This window comes from Hemiscyllium ocellatum, chromosome 4 (genome assembly GCF_020745735.1).
Source record: "Hemiscyllium ocellatum isolate sHemOce1 chromosome 4, sHemOce1.pat.X.cur, whole genome shotgun sequence".
Classification (NCBI taxonomy): Eukaryota; Metazoa; Chordata; class Chondrichthyes; order Orectolobiformes; family Hemiscylliidae; genus Hemiscyllium; species Hemiscyllium ocellatum.
In genome coordinates this window covers 135,616,947-135,629,132 of record NC_083404.1, presented here as the reverse complement: position 1 = coordinate 135,629,132, position 12,186 = coordinate 135,616,947, and the positions used below count along the sequence as shown (strand labels likewise).

The window sequence follows — 12,186 nt, the reverse complement described above, 5'->3', positions numbered from 1 at the left end:
TTGACTGAGTGCTGAAGACCATTTTGTCCATAGCAAAGTTTTTATTTAAAAGGAGAAACACAGAATTTTCATTGAGTGTGACTTGGGATGATGAATTAACTAATTGTCCAATTCTTAATAAATGTAATGATGGATGAGGCAACAAGCCATTTAGACCTAGATGACGGAAGTACCTATTTGTATCATTAACCATAGGCCATAAATTTGCAGTAATAAATAAAATGAAGAACTCATCGGAATAAAGAAATGCCAATTTTCTCACTAGTTTAACTAGTGTAAGGTTATCATATACTATGTAAACTGTTGTCTTAATCAAGAAATGCAAAAGTTGTCTCATTTTGAAAAGGTATTCAGTCAGGGGATACAGACATGACTGAAAAGCCCAATATTCACTGTTCGATATCAATTTTTGCCAGAAGGCACTTGAGTCTAACTACATTGCATTGGGTCTGGAGTCATCTATAGGCCAATATCCTTTGTTCTTTTTTGGCTAATTTGACAAGTGAAGTTCTTGAATAATTTGTGAGTACTTTTACATACTGAGGATAATTCAGTCTTGGTAGGCTAATCAACCCTCCTACTTGTTTGGGAATGAACTAAATAAAACTGGGTTGAAAGTAAATGTATCAAGGATTGTATGAAAACAAAGGTTACTAGAAAAGATCATGATATGATCATGAATTCTATATATTATACGTGTAGAGAGAGAGATTTAATGAAACACCAGATTTAACAACTAAACAGACAGAAGAGTTGCTTGACCACCAGGAAGACAAATAAGCGTGGGGCAGGCAGTGTCGGAGTCTCCTTTGGCCATTCCCCCTTGAACAGATATATTGGTTTTGGATACTATTAGAGGGGTTTCCTTGATAGTGAGGGAAATTACAGGCCAGTGAGCCTTTTGTCAGTGGTAGGGAAATTATTGGGGAAGCTTCTTGGGGACAGGGTTTACTCTCATTTGATAAAATATTGTCTTATTAGCAATAGGCAGGATGTCTTTGTGCTGGGGAGGTTGTGTTGATTTGAGTTTTTTGAGGAAGTGACAATGATAATTGTGGGGAGAGCAGTGGATGTTGTCTATTTGAATGTTGTTCCAAATCAGTAAGGTCTTTAGAAGGACCCTTGTGGCAAGCTGATACAAGTGGTGAAGTCACCTAGGATCCATGCTGAGCTGATAACATGGTTACTGAACTGACTTGGTCAGGTGAAAAGCGTGGTCAATGGGCATTTTTCTGATTGGAGATGTGACCAGGGGTGTTCCACAGGGATCAGTACTGGGATCCCTATTGTTTGTAATATGTAGAGATTATTTGGAGGAGAATGTAGTTGGCCTGATTAGATGGCACAAACATTGAGGGAGCTACGGATAGCACAGAGGATTGCCAGAAGGCATAACAGGATATAGGTAGGCTGGAGACTTGGGCAGAGAAGTTGCAGATAGAGTTTAATCCAGACAAATGTGCAATGATGTGTTTTGGAAGGTCTAATACAGAAGGGAAATATATAGTAAATGGCAGAGCCCTTAATCGCATCAACATATAGAAGGCTGGAAGCATACAAGTCCACTGTTCCCTGAAAGTGGCAACACAAATCGATAAGCTAGTTGAGACAATGGCATGCTTGTTGTCATCATTGGGGCATAGCATATCGGAATTGGCAAGTCATGTTGCAGCTATATTGAGCTTTAGTTAGGTCACATTTAGAATATTGCATTCAGTTTTGGTTGCTACACTACAGGAATGATGGATTTGGAGAGGGTAAGGAAATGGTTTCAGGATGTTGCCTGGTGTGGAGGGTAATAGCTATGAGGAGAGGTTGGACAAACTTGGTTAGTTTTTAGGTGAGGGTCGAAGGATAAGAAACTGACTTGATGAAAGTTTTGAAAACTATGAGGCAAGGATAGTAGGAATCTTCTTCCCCAAGGCAGAAATGTCATATTTATTAGGAACACATGAATAAGCTAAAAAGGGGAATGTTTAAAGCAGATGTGAAAGGTCATCTTTTTTACACAACGGTGGTAAGTGCCTGGCATGTGCTGCCAAAGGAGGTGGTGGAGGCAGATAAAATTGCAACATTTAAGTGATAAAGGAAGAGGCAGGAAATAAGGGGATGCAGAGTTCACGGAGGCAACGGATTTTAGTTTGAAAAGGCATCGTGTCGGCACAGTCTTAGTGATATGGAGAGCCTGTTTCTGGCACTACTGTACTTTATTCTTGTTGGGAGTACTGTGATTTCAGTACCACAAACCATCCAGAATGTGGCAATAAATAGCAAGGTTCAAGTTTCTCACCAGCCCAAGTTAAAAGTTTTAGAGTTAACGTTAACATGGTATGAAAATAAGCAATATCAGGATTAATGAGTAAGTATATTCACCAAAGGGGAGTGGGTCTGTGGCACACACTGAAGGAATGCAAGGGACAGAAGCCCTCGTCAGATTTAATCAGCTTTAATGTTAACCAAAACGGCTAGGGCACAAGAGCCTTTAGCCAGAACACACATGATGGACAACATGGCATCTTTCTGAGTGCCACATTCTGCTGGGTTTGTTTGAACACTGAATTTTGCAATTAAGTAATTCCACTAGATTTCTGTCAGTCAAGTCAGCGATACTTTTGAGTTGACAATTACTGATATGAAGTTGTTATTTTGAGGTCAACATCCCCCCCCCTCCAGTTTTATTTTTAAAATTGTAGCCAGCTAGTGTTATCCAATATTACCGGTTTAACACATTGCTGAATGTTTCTTCATTTCCCATCACCAAAACACTTTTTGAAGGATCAGTTACATCAGAAGGCCCTGTCACAATCATTTCAATCAAGATAGTTCTCAACACTTGCCATTGTATTGCTAAAATATAAATATTTTGTCAAAGTGTTTGGTCTTTTCTCATCAGGATATTTTGCAAGAATATAAATTCACAGGGACAACTCACATTTGTATTGCGTGAGGGGAGTGTTGGTTAGCAAGTGAATTTGAGGCATTGCCATGGAGAATGCCCCATTAATGCTGATTGACGGTTTACATCCAAGCTTTGTTTAAACTTAAACCAGGCTGGGTAACTCTGATTTGACATACCAGTGCCCTGAGAAATGAGTCAGCAAATAGCTGGCAGCTGTTTTGTTGAATTGAAACAGATGCAGTGCCTGTCCTTGTTCTTTCTGTCTGAAAGGAATGGAACCCTGTGGATGAATATTTGTAGCTTCTAATATGTACACTATGTCTCACTCAAGCATAACTGTTTGCCTTTGCAATCCTAAATTAGTTATTACCGCCATTCCTTGCATATTCAGGATTACCCAACAACTGTCCAATTGCAAAATAAAACCTCATATAAGTCACTGTTGGAAGTTTTGAGTTTGGTTTGGTGCAGTCAGTACCTTGCTTATTGTGAGCAGCTCAATGGACATGCTGTTTGCTAATTATCCAGTCTTTGAGATGTACATATAGCTGGCATCACACTGTCACAGGAGTTCATATACCACATTATTTGTTTGTGTGATAGTTAAGATGTCTTTTTGGCCCAACAGCAGCATCCTCTTCGTGGCAAACATTAATTCATATTGTTACTGCATTGCAACATGACATGCTCAAAGCTTGCAATACCTTAGCCTTCCTGGGCAATCTGGGGTCAGCCTTTGCTGGGTGATTTCTCAGGGCATTGCCCTGTCTAGTCAGGATCACCCTACCTGGTTTAAAATGTTTGCAAAGCCTCACAGGTAATAATCAAACAGCATCAATTTTCTATAGCAATGCCCCTACCACTCAGAGTCTACTTACCAGCCAATCAGTACTGTTCTCCCATGCAGCGCAAATGCTGCATTTCCCTTGAATTGATATTCCTGTGAGTTGTCCTGATAAACACAAGATGAAAAGCTTTGACAAAATGTCTTTTCTTTTCCCCCAACATTACTCAGGTGATATGTAACCAAACAACTGCCTGCCATGGTTTTAGCATCCTGTAATTCGATCTCGAGTATTGGTGTTAGTGTTTTGTTTTCAGAAAGTAAACAATGTGGATTTAGTTGAGTTTTTAACCAAAAACAGCAAAAGTTGATTAATTTTACATTTCCTCTCCATAAGAACCCATATCAGTTCACCAGAGTCAAGAGTCTAAATGGATCCTCCCTTCCAGTTTGAGCAGTTACCTTTGAAACCTGTTATTTCATGCCAGTTTGTTCGTGTATAATTTGCTTTTTCCTTTCCCCTCCCCAGGTACCTCTAGCGAGCCAGCCTCCCAGTCGAGCACCGCTGATCATCAATGGGATGCTAACCCGACACCCAACCCTGTTGACGATGCCTGGTCTGGAATAAGTACGTGTTTTTCCCTAATAGTGAGCGAATCACATGTTGATATTGGACAAAGTAAAATTAATGTTTGATGAACATGATAAAAAGGAAAACAGAAGTCATCAAAATATTGCAACCTGTCACCCACTCCAAAGAAAAGTAATGGCAGCATTAAGTGACCACATTTTGTCGCAAAAGCTACGTAGTTAAAAAGCAGACATTTGTCCCATGAGGCGCATTTCGGATGCATTATGCTGGTATCATCCCTAAACCAAAAGAAAGTGTAATCTCATTTGACAAACCCTATTGATGTCTTTTTTAGGGTCTAACAACAGTAGAGATGAATGAGAACCAGTGGATGTACTGGATTTGGGTTTTCAGAAAGCTTTTGAGGAAGTTCCATGTAAGAAGTTAGCATGCAAAATCAAAGTTTAATGAATTGATGGTAATATGTTAGCATGGATTGAAAATTAGTTTGCAGTCAGGGAATAGTAGAAATACTGGGACAAATATGGAAAATACTGGAGAAACTCAGCATTTCTGGCAATATCTATGGAAAGAGAAACAGTTAACATTTTGAGTCTGGTATGACTTTTGGATTGAAGCAGGAATTTAGTTAAACTTCTAGGATTTGGAAAATAATTTCTGTTTGTGGGAGAGCGTGCAAGGAGGAAATATGGCCTTAAATTTGGAGCCAGATTATTCCAAAGAGGTTAGTTAAGAAGTCCTTCTTCATGTAACGAGATGTTAAAGGTGTGGAAGATTCCCACAAAAGCAGCTAATAAATTTTAAATCTCGGGTAGTTTGATTTTTGCACTTCCTTGGATATTGAGTGTACTGGGGCCCAGGTGAGCAAATAAAATTGGGATGCTGTGCAACCATGAGGTCATTGAGTGGTAGAAGAGGTGTTGAATGTTCGAGTGCCAGGAAAGATAGAGCTTGAATTCTATAGAACTTTTCTATTTGTGTCTATTTTCCCCAAAGGCAGCTTGTGGCCCAGGTCATGAATGTTCAATCTTCAGCTGGTTATGATTGCAGTACGTGAATTCCTAATCAAACATTTTTAATTAGTTCATGATCTGATGAATACAGGTCTTGGAGTAAGAACAGCTACGTAGTGCATCAAAGCTTGTCTGTTCATCTTGAAGTGTTTGGGTGGAACAGGTTTACAACTGGAGATAATTACAGGGGTGTAGGCAGTGAGACTATCGGGTTTGCTCTTTCAAAGAGCTTGCACACATTTGGCAGACCAAATGGCCGATGTTACTCTACTGTCTGACTGGCTATAACTTTGCTGCTATGTCAAAAACCAAACCATGTTGGGTGTCCAGTATCTAGGCCCATTCATGCTTTGGTTTAATCAGTCTTTTCCACAAACATTTTCAAACTTATTCCTTGATAATCAACACAATATTAGGATTTCTGTGTCTGAAGGTATGTACGTACTCAGTATCCTGAGGTGAAATAACACAGAGTTAGCTTATCAAAGATGTCTTTCAGCAGTAGAAAACTTTTGAAAATCTGAGGTGCATATGAAAGCTTCTATCTTGAGGCACATGTCAGGCCAAGTACTTAGCACTAACATATCTTATATGGATTTTACCTGGCAAGTTGCAGTTGTAATTGCTGTTTTCCCCAGAGTGGTTATAAATTGGTGTTTACTTGTAATTAAATTCCCTCCAGGGTTTATTTTAGGGATATATTCTATGTTGTTCTGCCAAAATTTACATTCATATTGATGGGAGCCTAACACAAATGTAGTTGGAAAAATGTCAAGCTGGTGTTTCTCAAGAATCTTGTTTTTCCTTTCCACCCATTTGTATATCTCCACCTTTTCATTACTTACTTTTTATGTGCTGAGCTTCTTTGTTCATGAATGAAAGATTAACAATTTATGCTCTGTCTTTATTAAAGGTCTGGAATTTTTACTTTGTTTCTCTCCATTCTGCAGTTGGCTTGATTTAATCTAATTTGATTTCTTCTGTCCCTTTATTGGCTATCTCATCTTCAGTTGTTTTCTTTTAAGTATCATTTGCCAAGATCTGTCTGTCTGAAACGAGCCCCCTAATTGCTGTGGTTTTCTTTTAAAGCTGGTTATGATAAAGACAAGTGGAGGGTATTTGCAGAAATACCAACAGCCTCATTGATCTGTTAAGATTCTCAGTTGGTGGTTAACCCCAGAATTGCAAGTCTGCCTTGCCTGTAAGCGTGGGATTAAAGTGTTCAGCATTAGTCATTTGAAATCAGCGTAATTGCTATATGCAACCGTTCACCTCATTTAAATGTATAATTGATCACTGATTTGAGGAGCCTTAAAACGTCCCAAAGATTTTAAGTTACTGTCCTTAAATGTTGAGCATGTTTCTGTGCTTATCATGAAAGCTATGACAGAAGCTGGAATAAACCAATCCAAATAAAGTTGGAAGTTGATTTAGTTCAGTAATTGCACCTATTAACTTGATTTCATATTTTTCCCACCATTCAACAGATGGGATTTCGACAGTTGACCCAAGTTCTGACTGGAACGCTCCAACAGAAGAGTGGGGAAACTGGCTGGTGGAAGAAAGCACTTCACCAGCACAGCCTGAGGATGTTACTGCAGAAACTCAAAAAGTTAGTATCCCTGGCCATTGCTGCTTCCTTCAGTGACCTTCCCTCCTCACTACCGCCAAAGCTTATATAGTTGAAATCGCAGTGGGGAATGCCTCGACAAACTCTCATTTGTTTGCATCTACATGTTTGACTTGAATCCAAGTATTGGTCAATGTCAGCTCCTACTTAACCCATTTCCCAAGGTGATCCATACAGATGTTCAATATCAATTACAGTCATTAATTTAGTGAGAGAATTCAAGTAAAAGAGCCAGAATGTCTTGCTAGAATTGTACAGGGCTTTAGATTACCCTTGAATACTGACATAGGAAGAGAGGTTGAATCGATTAAGACTATACTGATTGGAGTTGAGATGAATGATGATAGACCTCATAAAATCCTATTCAATTCTAACAGCACAAACAGGATAAATGCAGGAGAGGAGGAATTTCTTTGCCAAGAGAGTGGGGAGCTTGGGGAATTCTCTGCAAAGAAAGTAGTTGAGACCAAAACATTGAATGTTTTGAAGAAGGAGATAGATTTCGTTCTTAGAGCTAAAGAGACCAAAGGGTGTGAGGTGAAAGTGGGAACAGGCTACTGAGTTTAATACTCAACTGTGATCATCTTGAATATTTGATCAGGTTCAAAGGGCTGAATGGCCTCCCCTGTTCCTATTTTTGACCTTTCCATTTTGCACTAAATCAGTTGCGTGCAATGTTAGTGATAGAAATAGTGTGCATGTACTTAGCTTCTATTTTTATCACTTCCTAACTGGGATTGCACATTGATCACAGGGAGTTTTCAAACCCATTGAAGTTGCAATGGATAGTTCCTGCCTTAAAAAGCTGCTGCACATAATTTACTCGTGAATATCATTTCAAATTCCAAAACCATATTTTATGGCAGTATTTTGTTTAGATTTTTTTTAAATTTGTGAGACTTGGGCTCTTTAATGGCAACAGGAAGTAAAAGTTTCAGAAAGTTCATGGCACAAGAAGAGGCTTCTGTGCTTTCCCCACCCCACTCCACAAAATTGAAGCAATTCATCCTAACTCACTTTTCCAGCTTTGGTCTATGGGTTTGCTGGTTATACTGCTGAAAGCAACAATAGTTTCTCCCTCGACCATCCTTTCAGACAGTGTGTCCCATATACCTGCTAACCTCTGGATAAAAACCTTATCCTACTTCTGTCTAGTCTTTCTGACAAATACTTCAGAGTATGATCTACATCCACCAGTCCCAGCCTCTGCTCATGGGAATAGGTCCTTTGTTTCCACTTTTTGTTAGATTAGACTTACAGTGTGGAAACAGGCCCTTCGGCCCAACAAGTCCACACCGACCCGCCGAAGCGAAACCCACCCATACCCCTACATTACCCCTTACCTAACACTACGGGCAATTTAGCATGGCCAATTCACCTGACCCGCACATCTTTGGACTGTGGGAGGAAACCGGAGCACCCGGAGGAAACCCACGCAGACACGGGGAGAACGTGCAAACTCCACACAGTCAGTCGCCTGAGTCGGGAATTGAACCCGGGTCTTCAGGCGCTGTGAGGCAGCAGTGCTAACCACTGTGCCACCGTGCCACCGTGCCGCCCACTATCTCTCTTGGCTACTCATAATTTTTGACCACTCAATTATATTCCGGTCTCATCTGTCCAATGAAGATAGTCCCAGCTTTTTTCATTTTTAATCAGTTAGAATTCTCAATTTCTGGCAGCATCAATGTTGACCATCCCCTGTGCCACCTCTAGTGGATTTGCTTCAAAATGGCTTTTTTTTTCCTTCCCCCTATGTTGGCTTTGAATTGCTCTGCTCAAAGGAAGATGAGTGTTTAAAAGTAATCCCTGAGGCAATGTTGTGAGGACAAAATGGAAGAAGGGACAAATACCAAACAGGGAATTCAAGCCTGATGGAAGGAATAAAAACAAAAGGGAAAAACATGAGCAGACTGGGCAACATGTCAGAGCAACACTAGTGAACAGTTCAGAAATGAGATAAACAAAAGCAAAAGAAAAGGAAATAAGATTATAAGACAGCAAACAAAAGAATGAGATGGAAAAGACATTAGAATAGATGGATCTGATGTTGCCTGCTGCTTTGTCCACCCCTCCAGAATCCATATCAGCTGAAGAATCCCACTTGCTTTGAAAAACCACTGTCTAGGTTTTAACCAGATATCGTCATTCCTTCTTTCAACACTAGGAACTCTATGCAGAGTCAAACTGAAGAAGCAAGGCTGTCAAATTTGCAGCTGTTCCATTTGTAACTTCGGAATTCCCAGCTGCATTGAGTATTGGAGTACTTGAACTTTTTGGGAAGGGTGGGTGGAGTGATGAGGGGGTTACTTCTCCTGAGAAACCTCACCTAGCACTTTTTGGACTTTAGCAGAGTCGCTTGCCAGTCAGTTTAACTTTCAGGTAGATTGTTAGAACACTTGAACAAAGAAGCAGAAAGAAACAAATTCAGGGGGCTGAGAGATCATGATTAATGCAATATTTGTGTGCAGATATTTCAATGAACTTGTTCAGTCTGCGCTAATGTCAATGTATTTACCTAGTAAATTATGTTATGAGCATGTTGATTGTCTTGGGATTGCAAATTATACAGTTACCTCAAGCGCCAAAACGCGAAGTTAAGAAAATAATTAATTCATGGTTGAATTATTTTTAGCAATGTTATTTTTCTCCCTGAATTTAAGAAGCTGTTAACTGGAAACAAATGATAAAAATAGGATTGTAGAATGTGAATGAAAGGAATTAATAGCCCTAACAGTACTAAACACCTTTCTTCAAAAGCATTGCTGATAGCAGAGATGTTTTGATATTTATTTATGGTATTTTGATCTCTCTTTGCCACTGAGATTTGCTATTTTGGGTACTTGTATTCAATAGGGAGTTGCTCAGCTGTCAGAAGCAGCCAAGTCTGTCAGTGACTCGCACGACAGGAGTAATGTGGAGTGGTATCCTTAATGGTTCCAGATGCCATTTGGGAGCCACCTGAGTTGGAGACCTTCAGTAACACCTGACTCTTGAGTGACAACCCTATGCTCAACTTATGGAGCCTCCTCCCAGATGCCACCCAAGGCTTTAAAATAAAACGTTTTGCATTGCCATCAGCAACATCAGTTGAGGGAAAACCCCCTTCTGACTTTAGAAGTATGAAAGTATCGGTGCTCCACAATGAAATTGATGTGAAATTTAACCAAGAAAGCATTACTAAGTGGCCAAAGGGAAAAAAAGCCAGTGTGATGAGCGTTGTTTTCTGATTAGCATGTTGTGCTGATCTGGGGTTTACTGTTTCAGATGAGAGTGAAGTTCGATTTAACTGTGCTTTTCTAAAGGTAATTGAACCTTGACTTAAAAAGTAAAATTTGTCAGGCTGTAGAGAAAGACAAATGGCAATGTATCCGATTCGATAGTTTCTTCAGAGCCAACAATGGCTGAAAGGGCTGAATGCCTACTGTGTGTTTGATTCTATACAAGCTAAGTTGATAACTTCAGGAAGATACGTTTGAAGGCATGCATGTCAGAGTAAAATCTATGTATTAAATTGTTGTGGCAAAAAAAGGAAGTTTTTATTCCAGAATAAAATGTAATTCTTTGCACTCCTGTTTTATGAACCTTCAGTCCTGATCTACCAATAACATAGTCCACCCTTACAACCGACAAAGAGGCTTACAAATTAGCAAAGGAACTTGATTGGTATGTGGAAGAAGTTACATAATGTTTAAGAACTGGTGTGTTCCATTTCTAGCTGTCAGATGAAGAAAAAGAGAAAGCGGACTCTGGTCTGCAAGGTTCTGCAACCAGCAAATCAAAGAAGAAGAAAAAGAAGAAGAAAAAGGGCGAAGAAGCTGCTGCTGCTCCTGTGCAGGTGAGTCACGTAAAAAACCAAACTGTACCCTCAAGTTATAAAAGACAGTAAGAGGTCTACTTCACAGAATTGCAGAGGTGTTACAGCACAGACTGAGGCCATTTGGCCTATCGTCTCTTCAAATTAGCATCATTTCATATTGCCAATGTCCTGCATTTTCTAAATCCTCTTGCATGCTACTTCTCTTGAAATAATTCTCCAACAACATCTTAAACACCTCAATTGAACCTCTCTCTATTATTTCCAAGCAGTGTATTCCATAATATCTCAAAGTCCTCACGGTTTTAACAGGAGAAGAAAGGGTAGATAAAGATAAGCTATTTCCATTAGTTGGGGATTGTAGACCTAAGGTGCACAGTCTGAGAATTGGGGCCAGACTATTCAGGAGCCATGGCCCCAGCTATGCCTGCCTCTTCGGCTACGTGGAATAGTCCATCTTCGGTAGTTACACCGGCACCATACCCTACCTTTTCCTCTGCTACATTGATGACTGTATCACCGCCACCTCATACTCCCATGAGGAGATTGAACAGTTCATCAACTTCACAAACCTTCCGCACTGACCTCAAGTTCACCTGGATCATCTCAGACACCTGCCTCCCCGTCCCGGAACCCTCCGTCTCCATTTCCAATGACCGACTCAACACAGACATCTACTGCAAACCCACTGATTTCCACAGCTACCTGCACTACACCATCGCCCACTCACACTCCTGTAATAACACTGTCCGTTACTCCCATTTCCTTTACTTCCATCACATCTGCTCCCAGGAGGAGCAATTCCACTCCAGAACATCCCTGATGTCCTCCTTCTTCAATTACCTCAATTTTCCCTCCCATGTGATCGACAATGCCCCCCAAAGTGCATTTCCTCCACTTCCTGCACTTCTGTCCTTGAACCCACCCCTCCAACGACAACAAGGATTGAGCCCCACTGATCCTCACCTTTCACCCCACCGATCTCCAGATACAATGCATCATCCTCCACCGTTTCCACCACCCACAGTTAAGCCCCAACACCATATTTCCCTCCCCAACCCTATCAGCATTCCGCAGAGGCCATTTCCTCCGTGACTCCCTCGTTAGGTCCACTCCTGCCACTCTCGACACCTTTCCCTGCCACTGCAAGAAGTGCAAGACCTGTGCCCACACCTCCCCCCTCACCTCCGTTCCGGTTTCAATGCCAGGCCTCTCAGAATTCCTGTGCGTGTCTTTGTTAAGCCTGTCCCAGGATGGATGTATTGTCTCAGTTGCACTGGTGTTTCTCTTTGTCTGTGTGTATGGATACTCGTGATAGTTGGCCATGTCTTCTGGTGGCTATCTGGTGCTCATAGAACATAGAACATAGAAGGATACAGCGCAGTACAGGCCCTTCGGCCCTCGATGTTGCGCCGACCGAATCCTACCTAACCTATACTAGCCCAATAACT

The 12,186-nt window shown here is 40.7% G+C and overlaps 1 protein-coding gene across 2 annotated transcripts in view; it reads left to right on the top strand.

The window, feature by feature from the left end:
* The window catches only part of mtdha (metadherin a), a 98,306-nt gene that overhangs the window by 71,262 nt on the left and 14,858 nt on the right, over positions 1-12,186 (top strand). For both annotated transcript variants that reach the window (XM_060823882.1, XM_060823881.1), the window contains 3 exons: positions 4,213-4,311; positions 6,776-6,900; positions 10,637-10,756. In XM_060823882.1, the coding sequence (XP_060679865.1) occupies positions 4,213-4,311; positions 6,776-6,900; positions 10,637-10,756 (344 nt within the window). The remainder of the gene's footprint in view (positions 1-4,212; positions 4,312-6,775; positions 6,901-10,636; positions 10,757-12,186) is intronic.